Below are 15,229 nucleotides of genomic sequence, written 5' to 3'. Positions count from 1 at the left end.
AAAAAATAAAATCTGCGACAAAAGAAATCGGCAATTCGGGGTGTTTTAAATAGTTGTCGGTGCACATTTTTAACCGCCTTGCAATGACTCTTGATATTCTTAAGTCAAAATTATTATATTTTATAGCCATAACAAATGCAATTTATGCCACAGACTTGCTTAGCTAAAATAATTAAAGAAAATGAGTCTGATCGTGTGCTGAGTTCGAGTTCAAAGGCTGTAAATTTAATTGCATATCATTTCTGAAATATTGTGCCAACAGCCTGACGTGTTTTACATCTGTGTCGACTTTACTTTGAAAGTATGAGAGTTTGAGAGTATGATAGCGCTCATAAAGAAAACATACAAGTTATTCTTTAGGTGCCAAATTTTACCCAGAACAAAGTATGGCATGTGCATGTTGTGTATTTTACCAGTTCGAGAGCTTGGTTGATTTGTGTAAGTTCATCCATCCCATTTGCCATCCCAATTATTTGGAGGGAGCAGAATGACTGAAACCATGTAACTGATTACTTCTGTAAATGTTACTTCTGCATGACGAATGTCTATGGATTTTATTCCCAGAAGTTTATTGAGTACCCAAACCATGCCCCTGCAATGTGTGATACCTGTGCCACACAACGAAAGTCTTCTTGTTCCAAAACAGTCAGAGGTTTTATCACAGGAGGATGAGAACAAAAAGGCAGAAATGGACACGCCTATGCAGAAGGAAACCTTTGCGGTTTCAGCCATTAACATCCAGCAATCCTCAAATTAATTTCTCAGGTAGGGCTCTTGTCAGAGATTTGGATTTATGGATGAGCCAGACAGAGATGCTTGAATCACGCTTGCAGGGATGGAACCTTCTGTCACCTGGGAAAAAAAATTCTGTTTTTGCCATTAAAATTTTACCAGATTCTTATTACATAAATTGACAGTTTGAACTTTTGCAGTGACATTGATGGATTGTTTTCTGCTCTTGTATGTAAACATGATCCAACAGAATGGCAACTGTTTATTGACTAATCATTGTTAAGTTTGAACGCTGTTTTGCTGCACAGTATTATCTCCCCTATCATAACTTTCGGACATTCCGTTCATATGAAGCAAACACACAAGATTCATGAGAAATTGGTTCCTGGCAGAGGTGTGTTTCGAATGATCGACTGGTTGATCCGCAGAACATATTTCTTCCTCCTTTGCACACCAAACTTGGGCTAATTAAAAACTTGGTAAAACCTACCAAAAAACTGCATAATGCTGGCCTGTGTGGAAGAATGGCAAGAAATAAGCTGTTACTCAAAAAATACCAACTGAAAGCATGGGACTGACCTAGCTGCAATGTGGGAGATAGTTTTGTGTGATCAGATGAGACAAAGAAGCTTTTAGGCCACAACTCAAAGCGGTATATGTGGCACAAACCAAACACTTCCCAATTCCTCAAGACACACCCTACATTGAAGAATGGTGGTGTCAGCTTCATGTTGTGGGTATGTTTCTCATAAGCGGGAACTGGGCAACTGGTTTAAATTGAAGAAAGAAAGTATGAAGGAAATATTTAGAAAAATACTGCAAAAGAACCTAGGAAGGAACCTAAGAAAAAAACCTTTCACCAGTACAATGATCACAGTAACAAGGCCAAGGTCAAAGTCAAAGTCCTGAACTCAATTCAGTTGAGAATTTGTGGCATTATTTTTAAATAAATCTAATTATTTACATTTAAAGTAATTTAGTCAGTTTTTACTGATGTAATAATGGTCAATGTTATGACACAAATAGTAAACAAAATCTGTTAAAATCTTTCCATTTCATGTTTTTAAAATGTGATTTTCTTTTTTGTAAAGTTTTTAATGAGTATATGCACCTTTTAACTGCGTTCAAACATTACATAAGTTTTTGATGTTATAATAAAAGTTAATACAAATAATTGGATTACATAAAAGGATTTTAAAAGGAAAACATTTTAAATAAAAATAATTATTTTATATACAGTATCTCAAATAATTACAGTGGTGTGATGTTCTTTTTTTTTTTTTTTTGCATGTTTGTCACACTTGAATGGTTCCTTTTTATTGCCATTGCCAGACTAAAACAGACCGCACAGATTAGTCTCATCGAGTACAGATGTGGTCTTACCGCTCGTTTCATGTGCAGTTTTTGAATACACAGCCCAGACTCTGCCAGATTGCTTGGAAATTGATCACACACACGTTCTTTTCCTAATCTTAATTTTTATTTTTACTTATTGTTGGATATATGATTTTTATTTTGAAGACTTTGCATTTTAATGAGGTCTGGTTTAAAATTAAGTGGACATTTTTGACAGTTTTTTATTTTTATTTTTTATCATTGGAATATTTTTTTTTCTTTTTTCTAAACAGCCTTAAAATGTTGCAAAATTCAATAAGAAATTCATTTATTTAATATGGATATTTAATTTTAATTATTGTACAGGAGATCTAAAAATATTTCACCTAATGTAATTAATACATTTTTTAAATAATACTTTAATGTAATTAAAAAGTAAACTTTAACACTGGTCTAGAAGGAAAAAGCCTCGGAAATGACTGTAGATAAATTGTACCACAAGTGGGCCACTAATAATGGAAAATGAAGTCTTGAGTGTTAATTGGCTTTAGTTTCCAAGATACAGCTTCAGGTCAAAATTGCATCAAAATAATTCAAAATTAGAAGGGGGTGAGATTATGCACCATAACTTATTTTGCAAAATGTGATGTAGCAATGTTAATGGTGCCACACAAATAACAAATGTTTCTTTTTATTGATACCAATATCCATAACTTTCCATATATATATATATTTATTGATTTATTCATATATATTTTTTTCATGTAATAGTTTTTTTTTTTTCTGTTTTTTTTTTTATGAAAAACTGACCAAATTGTAGGTCCCATTGCTGTGTAGCTTTCCAGATTAAGATACAACTTGAAAGTTATACAGTACACACCTGCATCGGACGTTTTTTATTCTTTTTTTTTTTCTCCCGTTTGCTCGTGCAAGGTTCTGTCGAAAGTTAGATTCTGACTAGAGACCTGTAATCCTGCGAGAGTACTGCAAAATGGTCTTTAAAATATAAAACAAAGAATAAATTACTAAAAACAAACATCCTGTTATGTATCTACTGCATAAAAGCAACAATGGCAACTAAAATAAAAAGATTTACAGGCACAAGGTTGGAAGCTAACTCTCTAGAGCACACAGAGTCAAAATATCTGACGCAAAAGACAGAATTTGACAGAGTGCTACAGATATTACTTTATTATTAAAGGAAGGAACATATAACACAAAAAAAAAACCCTGGCCTGTTTTTTATTTTTCCTTTTATATATATATATATATATATATATATATATATATATATATATATATATATATATATATATATATATATATATATATATATATATACAGTGGGTACGGAAAGTATTCAGACCCCCTTAAATTTTTCACTCTTTGTTATATTGCAGCCATTTGCTAAAATCATTTAAGTTCATTCTTCTTCCTCATGAATGTACACACAGCTCTCCATATTGACAGAAAAACACAGAATTGTTGACATTGTTGCAGATTTATTAAAAAAGAAAAACTGAAATATCACATGGTCCTAAGTATTCAGACCCTTTGCTGTGACCCTCATATATTTAACTCAGGTGATTTCCATTTCTTCTGATCATCCTTGAGATGGTTCTACACCTTCATTTGAGTCCAGCTGTGTTTGATTATACTGATTGGACTTGATTAGGAAAGCCACACACCTGTCTATATAAGACCTTCCAGATCACAATGCATGTCAAAACAAATGAGAATCATGAGGTCAAAGGAACTGCCTGAAGAGCTCAGAGACAGAATTGTGGCAAGGCACAGATCTGGCCAAGGTTACAAAAAGATTTCTGCTGCACTTAAGGTTCCTAAGAGCACAGTGGCCTCCATAATCCTCAAATGTAAGATGTTTGGGACGACCAGAACCCTTCCTAGAGCTGGCCGTCCGGCCAAACTGAGCTATCGGGGGAGAAGAGCCTTGGTGAGAGAGGTAAAGAAGAACCCAAAGATCACTGTGGCTAAGCTCCAGAGATGCAGTCAGGAGATGGCAGAAAGTTGTAGAAAGTCAACCATCACTGCAGCCCTCCACCAGTCGGGGCTTTATGGCAGAGTGGCCCGACGGAGGCCTCTCCTCAGTGTAAGACACATGAAAGCCCGCATGGAGTTTGCTAAAAAAAACACCTGAAGGACTCCAAGATGGTAAGAAATAAGATTCTCTGGTCTGATGAGACCAAAATAGAACTTTTTGGCCTTAATTCTAAGCGGTATGTGTGGAGAAAACCAGGCACTGCTCATCACCTGTCCAATACAGTCCCAACAGTGAAGCATGGTGGTGGCAGCATTATGCTGTGGGGGTGTTTTTCAGCTGCAGGGACAGGACGACTGGTTGCAATCGAGGGAAAGATGAATGCGGCCAAGTACAGGGATATCCTGGACAAAAACCTTCTCCAGAGTGCTCTGGACCTCAGACTGGGCCGAAGGTTTACCTTCCAACAAGACAATGACCCTAAGCACACAGCTAAAATAACGAAGGAGTGGCTTCACAACAACTCCGTGACTGTTCTTGAATGGCCCAGACAGAGCCCTGACTTAAACCCAATTAAGCATCTCTGGAGAGACCTAAAAATGGCTGTCCACCAACGTTTACCATCCAACCTGACAGAACTGGAGAGGACCTGCAAGGAGGAATGGCAGAGGATCCCCAAATCCAGGTGTGAAAGACTTGTTGCATCTTTCCCAAAAAGACTCCTGGCTGTATTAGATCAAAAGGGGGCTTCTACTAAATACTGAGCAAAGGGTCTGAATACTTAGGACCATGTGATATATTGTGATATAAATCTGCAACAATGTCAACAATTCTGTGTTTTTCTGTCAATATGGGGAGCTGTATATATATATATACATACACATATATATCTTCTTTTTTTATCGTTTCCTGTGCAGGTCTTTACTTATGACCTTTGTTCTTTAAATAATTTTAAATAATTTTTTGTTTTAGTTGCCATTGTTACCTTTGTGCAGTAGATACATGTTTGTTTATTTTTAGTAAATAATTGTGTGTGTGTGTGTGTGTATATATATATATATATATATATATATATATATATATATATATATATATATATATATATATATATATATATATAAAAGGAAAAAAAATATGTATGTATGTATGTGTGTATATATTATATTATTATATATTATATTATTATATTATATTTATATTTTCCGCCCACTTGATTATTTTACCACCCACACCTGCATTCACCCATCAAATCTTGTCCCGTGCCTCACTCATTTGCTTCAGGTCTCGTACAGGTGTGCAGGTCTCTATTACAAGCTCTAACATCAGATGTGGGTTCCCTCCTCACCATTGGGACTGGGAAAGGCATATACTTTTTCTTCTTGTTTAGCCAATGACGCAGATTAGTTGCACATGTAATACAACAATAAGAGGCAAAACTCTTGTCCTGACCCCCTATTGTGCATCCAAAAACTGCCATATTAATGCACTTTTGAGAAGCAAATGTAACCTCGCCACAAATGTAGCAAAGGTTATCTGGGTTGTTTACACAGTTTCGAGGCATCTTGGTTTTTCTAATGGAAAATATCACGTGACTGTTCATTGAAAATTTTAGACAATTACACTTTCACAAGCCACCAAATGTATCTGTATGATTGCTAGATCTGGGTAAGGTAAATGTACTCTGCATTAAAAGACCAATAAATTTCAAATAGGTAATAATCTTGTTTCAAATTGAAGATAAATTTATAAACTTTCATATGGTACCATTTACATTGTTTTACCATACTTTTCGAGAAGTTATGAGACATCATGATCATCAGACACCCCCTCCCTAAACAAAAACAATTAGCACATTTATTTTGGCGGTTGATACTTTCCCAGAATATTTAGACCAGTGTAATTATTTATAATTTTCTACATTTTTGTATGAATAAGTCATTGGTTGGACTAGATTACATTATTTACAAAACACTTAACTAATAACAAGCTGGTTCTTAAAGTATTCACTTGCAAATATGGGGCTGTTTTGGCAGCTGGGACAGAAAAACTGGTGACAGGTAGCCATCTTTAGCAGGTACCTCACTTGTATATTTATATCCTCACAACCAGTGAGAAACTTTATTCCTAGACCATCTCTTGTAGCTTTGTATGTGTGAGTATCTGTCTGTCTGTCGATCTCAGAAATAAAAACGGATAGATTAATAAACAGATGTATAAAAAATCTAAAAAAAAAAAAAAAAAAAATGTGAAAGGCTGTAACTTTTGAGGGTGCATCTTTGCAAAATGATTTTAGGAAGAGAAATATCTTTTCTTTCAAACCGTTCTCTGAAGGAGGAAAAAGTTATATATGTGTGAAAGGAATCTGACCAGGGAATAGAGAAAAAAGCAAGCAAGAAAAACGACTTCAGGTAGTCTGGACTAGTATAACCATCTCCAACATCACTACACTGAGCATTGGGGACTCAGTACACTGCTGTTCACCACTATGGAGTGAAACTCAACTTGTATCTTATCACAAATCATTAAAAAGGGATGACGTGGAGTGGCCAGTAGACTAGTACACAGCAAACAGCATGTTTCTGAAAGTGAACAAAAACAAAAAAATGGTTGACTACTCAATGGTTCTTCACCTACTGAAGAACATAATTCGGCCCCTGAGCACCAGCTCCATAGACAAAAAACCCCAGCAGCATCTCTTTTTGCAGAGGCTGAAAAAAATGTTTAACCACTGCTTTTGAAATTACACTTGCTCAGCCATAACTAACTGTTGTATTATAGGAAAAAAAATGCTATGAATCAAAGTGATGCATACATACACACATCTATCTATCTATCTATCTATCTATCTATCTATCTATCTATCTATCTATCTATCTATCTATCTATCTATCTCTCTCTCTCTCTCTCTCTCTCTCTCTCTCTCTCTCTCTCTCTCTCTCTCTCTCTCTCTCTCTCTCTCTCTCTCTCTCTCTCTCTATATATATATATATATATATATATATATATATATATATATATATATATATATATATATATATAAAAATAGTGTTTTGTGTATTTCTCCTACACTGTCTTGTCTTGTCTTGCACTGTTTGCACATGATACACTTTATGTAGCGAGGACAACTTACTTTAGTCCTTAGCTCTGTTTTTTTCTGTTATGTAGCTTGGTTTTATTTTGTTTTTTTTGTCTCACCAGGGTTCTGGAGGAATGTTGTCTCATTTCACTGTGTACTGCATTAGCTATACATTGTTGAAATAAAAAATAAATAAATAGTCATAATTTTATGCCTAGTCAGTAAATAAACAACTTTATAGCCAACCAATCAGGCATAACATTATGACCACCTGCCTAATATTGTGTTGGTCCCCCATTTGTTGCCAAAACAGTCCTGACCCGTAGAGCATTAACAGCGTTAACTTTTTCAGCAATTTTAGCTACAGTAGTTAATCTGTTGGATCAGACCACGTGAGCCAGCCTTCGCTCCCCATGTGCATCAGTGAGCTTTTTTCACCCATGATCGGTTCACCGCTGTTTCTTCCTTGGATCACTTTTGATGAATACTGACCACTAGAGACCAGAAACACATGCTCATCAGTTAAACAAATGTTTAGTTTAAAAATTATTTTTGAGATAGTTAAAAATTATTTGTTGAAGTTTATTATTCTTTGTATATCTGACTAGAGAAAGCATGTTGTGAATACGTGTTGCATTTAAGGTTTTAATTTTGCCTCTTGTTTATTATTAATTTATTGTTCATTTTTTGTAAAATATTTTTTAATAAATATAGTCAAACAGAAATCTCAATTAAATAAATGCCGTTAAAATACATTTGTGTTAACACTGATTCACCCATGGAGCCCTGTTGAATCAGCTCAGAAGTTGCTTGTTTTTACTTTTCTGCTGCACTGGGTTAAATTAAAGTATCAGTCACTTAGCAGTCAGTCTCTTTTATTCAGTTTATCCTCTGCAACCCAGGGTTTTGAATAATCACATTGTCTCATGAAAGTGACATCTGTGTTTTGAATTGTGTAAGACACTGGTCCTGTTTGTTGTAATCAAGATCCATTTCCCCCTCTTCCTGTGGTGTTAGGGAAGTACATTGCATCCTTTGCAGAAAATTACCTTTCCACAGCCTCTTGGTCATTATAGAATGTTTGCAGTGTCAGGCAATTAGCTTATTTGTAGTAGTATGCTACTGCATTACGAAAATACATTTTAATTTAAAGTTTTCAAGGTTCTTTATTCTGCTTTTATCTCATCTGCAAAAACCTTTCTGATCAAAGCCATTGATATCTGGATAACCTGGTGCAATTTTTTAATGAAGAATTACATTTTTGTTCCTAATAATCTACCTGAAAAATTAAGAAAAATATCACTATCACTATTCTCCTTACCACAACCAGAACCAATAATATATGGGGTGGCACTCATGCCTTACCTAATTAATTTAACAGAGATGAAAACCTGCATGTGTGCAATAGTTATGTATTGTGATGCATGTCCCGGGTCACTTCCCTTCCGGGTTGAAGTAGCACCAGACACAGATTGACTCAAACTACTGGAACAAATACAAGTCACAGCAATGTGCACAAACACAGAAACGTGAAGAGCACAAACGTTAGCACATGCACATCATAAACAATATTTGACAACCGGATATCACCACAACCCTTCTTCTTCAGAATCTCCCCAGATGTCTTTATATTAACAACCCCTGGATGTAATTCATTGCTTTCACTGAGAGCAAAGATGAACAGCCCAACTGACCAATGTCAAATACCTAATTAGCAAAGGATTTTAAGAAAGATGGGAAACAGATTAATGCAAAAGAACACAAAAAAAGATGAAGACAAACAGCAAATTCCCCCAGTGCACATAACAGCATTATAATAAAAAAACATTCAAACACATTGAATGAGCATCTAGAGTTGGGCAGAATCCTCTAGAATAGGACACACAGTAGAGGTTCTACTGTGTTCAGTAGGCTGACAGATGAGAGAAAGAAACTGTTACCAAGTCTGCTGGTGCGACAGTGGAAGGCTCCTATAATATATTGTCTCCCAGATGGGAAAGTAGTTAACAGCCCTTGACTGTGGTGAGAAGTGTCTTTAATATCACCCTTCATAGGCAGCATTTGTGGTAGGTGAACACCAATAGTTTTCAACACCCATAGTTTGTCAACCTCTATTTAGGTTTCACATGTTTTCATGAGTGACTGATAAAATGTTTGGATAAGAAATAAAAAAGCTACTGCTAATCACACCCTTACCATTAAATTTAGTAAGCACATGCAAATCTGTCTGCATAAGATGCTTCCTGTTACAATGAAATAGCACCTATGGTGTGTTTCTGAGTGTTTTATATAGGCCCTCTGTTGGCATATGGTGGTACAGTCCAAAATAAGGTCACAGGGGATACTAGTGTTGATGACTGGCATTTTTTTTGCTAAAAAAAAAAAAAGAGAGATGTTGTGTGGAGTCTAGTAAGAATATTATATACAATTTAAATGTAAATAGCTGAAATCTGTTGTGTGGTATCTGTGGTATATGTGAGAGAAGCAGAAAGATGGCTAGAGAAGTGTGTGCGCGCGCACATGTCCATTTTTAATGATAGTGAACAGATATTTTTATAATTAAGAAATTATGTAATAGAGCAGAATATAGATAAGGTTTTAATAATTGTTAATATGAGATTTAAAAACAGCTTTGTATTTTACAGTTTTTTTTTTTTTTCTTGTTTTTTTACTAAAGCTTCCTGGACCGAATAGATTCAGTTCGGCAGAATGACTACACACCAACAGACCAGGTGGGGGTGCTTTAAATTGTTTGCTTTTTTATGTATGAATGTGTGCTAAAGAATGGCTTGAAAACAGTTACTGTATAAACAGGTTGGAGTAATCAACCTGATGGGTATACTGCCACTAATATATTTAGGAAGCCATATTTATGCCTGCCCCACTATGAGGTTTGTGTTAACCCCAAGCCTTTGTCTGTTATTTTTTATATTAGATTTCTATTTTAAGAGTTCTGTAATTTGAACATTTTATTATGTCATTATTATATGTGTAACATACATTTAAAAACACTAAAAACCATCACAAACAGTTTGTTTTCCAATAAAAATACCATTACACAACATCAGTGGGTACCATCAAAACCAGTACCAAATGGTTTCCATTATGTTATGTTTTTGTAGATCATTAAATTATCATGAGACCAGTAAGACAAGTAAGACTTATGGCCCAAACAAACAAACAGTCTAATAGGCATCTATTACCTAACACCTAGGTAGTAAATTTGAAGAAAAAAAAAAAATCTTGTGTTCAAATGTTATTTTTTTTTTTATCTTAATGCTAATGAAATCTTATATATCTTTTTAACTTAATGCCAAATGTCTTCAGTTTATAGCAAAAACAAAACACTTTCTGCCTTTTTTTTGCATATCTTTTAGTTTCCATGTTGTTCTGTACACTAATTTCCAGAAATAATTATTTGCAGTTGTTCTGTGTTGTATACTTTCTTACTGTATTGCATTTCATTTTCCCACTTTGTGTAGGATTTGCTTAGGTGCCGAGTTTTGACTTCAGGGATTTTCGAAACACGATTTCAAGTAGACAAAGTAAATTTCCAGTAAGTCATTGTAGTCTTCACTAATTATGTTTTTGTTATATATGTGTTTGTGTTTAACTTAATTTAATAAAAAAAATTGATATCAAATGTCTTACAAATTTTTAAATGTCTTACACATTTGAAAAATGCTTTTTCACTGTTCTTTAAATAAACTACCGTAATTTCCGGACTATTAAGCGCACCCAAATATAAGCCGCACCCACTGAATTTGACAAAGATTTTTATTTTGAACATAAATAAGCCGCAGGTGTCTACACTGAAACTAATGAACTTTACACAGGCTTTAACGAAAGACAGTGTCTGTTACACGGTGTAACGGGTAAAATATGTTGTGGCTCCTTTAAGAGCAGAGCAGCATTTTGGGACTAGCCTGCCGCCGAATTTTTTCCGGTATTACTGCATGTGTGCAAGACCGAGGAATATGTCCTTATTATTTTCTGATGCCTATTTCTAAGTTTCTTTGACTAACTCGTAACGCTGTTGCCAAGAAAAATAAAAAAGCACATGGTTTGGAAACCTGTCTGTGCTTATATGATTTCTGTTGCAACTGTAGTTAGCGAGCTATCCCTTGACCCAGACTCAACGTGTTACAACGGCTTGTATCTAAACAGTAGCCTACCAAGAAAGTCATTGTTGACTGTATTCCTCCTTCCTTTCACAACTATTCCTCTCGGGAGTTAATTTTTTGGCATCGTTGTGCTTTGAAAATCACCATCGCTGAAGCTTTTCTCCCGATGCTGTTCAGCTCAGAACTCAGGTGAAGTGCATTTTTTTCATGCTCGGTTGTTTTCAGCGTGACAAATGATTCGCATTTCCTGTAGACAGTCCGAGTGAGCGGCAGGTCAAACGTCAGAGGAACCTCATCCATATTTATGATGTGGTGCGGCCCGATTCAGTGGGAGCGCATCTGATTTAATATAAAGAGTTTCATTGGTTCACCTGAAACCCGTTTAGAAATTTCATTGGTCTAATTGTTGTTTAAGCCGCAGGGTTCAAAGCATGGAACAAGGTAGCGGCTTATAGTCTGGAAAATACGGTACTTATTCTGATTTAATGTGCACTCTGTTTACTAGTGCAATTGCAAACTATTTCATAGTTTACAGACATTTCATTGTTTATTGTTCTTAATTCATCTGTTTTGCCCCTAACAATATTTTTTTATTTATCTCTCAGCATGTTTGATGTAGGTGGTCAGAGAGACGAAAGAAGAAAGTGGATCCAGTGCTTTAATGGTGATTTTTAGCATTTGTAGACAATTGGGTCTTAAGCTGTAAATAATATTTTACCAGTCAAAACAATCTTGACCGACAGTGTGATATTGAGTAACATTACTTACAAGTATAAAAAGAGCCCATATGACTAAAAGTGTTTATTTTTTTTTATATGCTTCTATATGCTAGATGTCACGGCTATCATATTTGTGGCAGCCAGCAGCAGTTACAACATGGTGATCAGAGAAGACAACAGTACTAACCGTCTGCGCGAGTCCTTAGATCTGTTCCGCAGTATCTGGAACAACAGGTTTTACATGTCCCTTGTTCTATATTATTCTTTTTAATCCTCTTTATTTATGACTACACTTTTTTTGTAATAAATTTAATTTAAAAAAAGATCTTTAATTCAATTAATTTTACCGTATGTTAGGTTTTTCTTAAAAACTTAACACAGTAATGTGCTATATTTGATACATTTGTAATTTTGAATAACTAGTGGAATGTTGTTAAACAGCCCTCTGCCCCTTTTTATTCACTCCACTTGCACACATCCAAAGCCAAAAGTTTGAGAAAAAGCTCCCATTGAGATTTAGTCAACATTTTGCCTTTGCAGTCAATGTTCTGGATAGGCTTTCCCCTAGATTTTGAAGTGTGGTTGTGTGGATAGCGTTCTTTAAATTAATCCTTTGCAAACCATATCCTTTTGGACCTTGCTTTGTCTGCAGGAGCATTGACATACTGGAACACGTATGAGCATTTTAGATCTAGTCAAGGGAAATTTAAATGATGCATCATCAAAAGACATTTTACACAGTTCTATATTACAATCTTTGCGGCAACAATTTGATGAAAGTCCAAATATAAGTGTGCTGGTCAGGTTTTTACATACATTTGATCATAGTGTATCGGGGTAGGTGGAGATAGGAGAAGACACTTTTTCAGCAAAATTAAAGACAATGGAGATGGGTCTATTAAAAAAAAAATACATACTGTATGTAGAGAGCAATATATTATAAGTGTAAGCAAATCAAAACAAATACCCTATTTAAATGCGTTTTGCTTTGTGAATGTGCAAATGGAGTTAATTTCTAATAAGCGAAAATGAACATGGGCAAGGATTCATTTTGATAAAAACTAATATACACACCAAACAAAACATTACTGGTTATATAGTAATGTGTCTTTAAATTTTTTCAAAATATCTGTTTATTTTATCTACTGAAAACTTTTGTAATTGAAAGCTATATTAATGTTGAAATATAGGGCAATTTCCAAGATTAATAAATATATATAGCCCACAACCTTCTATCATCATAAACAGGGAACAAACATTATTCCCATTACAGGGCCAAACTTAAAAACAAACAAAAAAAAATACATGCAATATAAATATTAAAACATTGGTTGTTTGGAAGCGTAAAAAAAAATCCTCAACTCTCTTCTTCAATTGGCCAGACACTACTGGAAATTCAAATGGGACCAGCATCTTTAGTCAGAGTCAGATTAAGCCAAAATAGAGCTTTTTGGCAGTAAACACCAGAGGTGGCTTTGGCACACTCAGAGAGCTAGACATTCAGAAAAGTACCTTATGTCCAAGATTTAGTGTGGCAGACTTTCAAACTTTCAAATTATTTTAATTCGACCAAGTATACTTCATGCCAGTAGTTCATGCTGTTTTAAAAGTTGTAAAACAAAAGGTTGTGGGTGGCAAGTACTTAACTGCGTGTCTCTCTGTGATTCCTGCAGGTTTTTACGGACCATCTCAGTGATCCTATTCCTGAACAAACAAGACATGCTGGCAGAGAAGATCCTGGCTGGAAAATCCAAACTTGAAGATTACTTTCCTGAGTACACTCGATATACTGTCCCACCTGATGGTAGCACAGTTCTAGTTCTGCTTTTTTGTGAAATTTTGGAATGTCTCTTAAAAACTTTGTGGCATCCATTTAAACCACTAAATAATAAATGACACATAGAGTATTACATTCAGCAACCATTTTAGTACATCTTCTCAGGGGACAATACTATACAAATAAAACTTGGATATATTTTAAAGTGTGTCCAATGTGTTATTTTTTAGAGGACAGTAAATCTATACTCTATACAAGCTGCACATTGACTACTCGAAAATATATCCAAGTTTCATTTCTATGGTATTGTCCCTTGATAAGATACTAAATGGTTGATGAAATGTGAGGGGTGTACTCATTTTTGTGATATACTGTATGTCCAAAAACACAATGCTGGGAGCACAATAAATTTCAATTTCTGGTGGTTTCCTCCATTTAGGGCATGTTCAATTCAATTTAATTACATTTTATTTCTATAGCACTTTCAACAATGCACATTGTCAGGAAAAAACACAACATAATTTTACATAATTGAATAGATTACATATACAATTTTATTTCATGAATCTGTCTCAGTAACTGTACTTAAGCCAGAGGCAATGAGGAAGTCATAAGCCATTGCAGCAAAACTGTTTGTATTAAAAGCAGTCCAAAGCGAACTTGTTGTACCAAATGGTTTAAGTAAAAAACAAAAAACATGCAGACGGTCTCCAGGCTGAAATACCTTGATGAGAAATCAGAGGAAAAAGACTGGTCTGGAGCTCACAAGGTGGTACCTCGAATGAAAATGGGGAGTCCACATCAACTTGAGTGTGCATTGTAATTAACACAATTATGAAGATATATAAATGTGAATAATATTTTTATTTCTATTTTCTAAGTTTCTATTTTCCACTAAAGTTGTGGTCAATAATCTTATTCATAATGAAAATTCTAGTATTTATTTAAAACTGAATGCAAAATAAAACCACTTTTATTAGAAGTCAAAAAAGTACTTTCTAATGTTAAAATATAACAATAAAATTGAATTTGATTGTGCATCTAAAAAATGTTGGCAAAAAACACTGTGTAGCATCCCCTATAACAAACGTTTGAAATGGTAAAGTTATTAAATTTGCTTATATTTTCCTTCAAGATTTACATTTCCTCAGTTTATTCTCTCTGATACAATGAAAGTGGTTAATGTAAACAAAAATTAAAGGTGCTTTAACTTTAGATATTGTAAACACAATGCAGTTTTCCAACTTCCTGAAAATTTTAAAGGTACAAGGATAAAAATGCTTGCACACAGTATGTGGTTTTGAATTTGAAGGACAAATGTTGATATATGAACACTCTTCTCCACAGTGACCCCTGATGCTGGGGAAGACCCAAAAGTAACCAGGGCCAAGTTCTTCATTCGGGATGAATTTTTGGTATACTCTAATCTATTGCATTAGTGTTTAATAAAGCTTGACTCAGTTTAAA

The 15,229-nt window shown here is 34.7% G+C and overlaps 1 protein-coding gene across 1 annotated transcript in view; it reads left to right on the top strand.

Annotated features, from left to right (window-relative positions):
* Positions 1-15,229, top strand: part of gnal (guanine nucleotide binding protein (G protein), alpha activating activity polypeptide, olfactory type) — an 86,913-nt gene that overhangs the window by 68,769 nt on the left and 2,915 nt on the right. The window contains exons 6-11 of the mRNA XM_083530014.1: positions 9,820-9,874; positions 10,625-10,698; positions 11,872-11,930; positions 12,099-12,219; positions 13,659-13,789; positions 15,110-15,177. Of these exons, the coding sequence (XP_083386140.1) occupies positions 9,820-9,874; positions 10,625-10,698; positions 11,872-11,930; positions 12,099-12,219; positions 13,659-13,789; positions 15,110-15,177 (508 nt within the window). The remainder of the gene's footprint in view (positions 1-9,819; positions 9,875-10,624; positions 10,699-11,871; positions 11,931-12,098; positions 12,220-13,658; positions 13,790-15,109; positions 15,178-15,229) is intronic.

This window comes from Silurus aristotelis (genome assembly GCF_946808225.1).
Source record: "Silurus aristotelis genome assembly, chromosome: 25".
NCBI classification, from domain to species: Eukaryota; Metazoa; Chordata; class Actinopteri; order Siluriformes; family Siluridae; genus Silurus; species Silurus aristotelis.
Note: the sequence above shows the minus strand (reverse complement) of the source record. Positions and strands in the feature narration are given on the sequence as shown.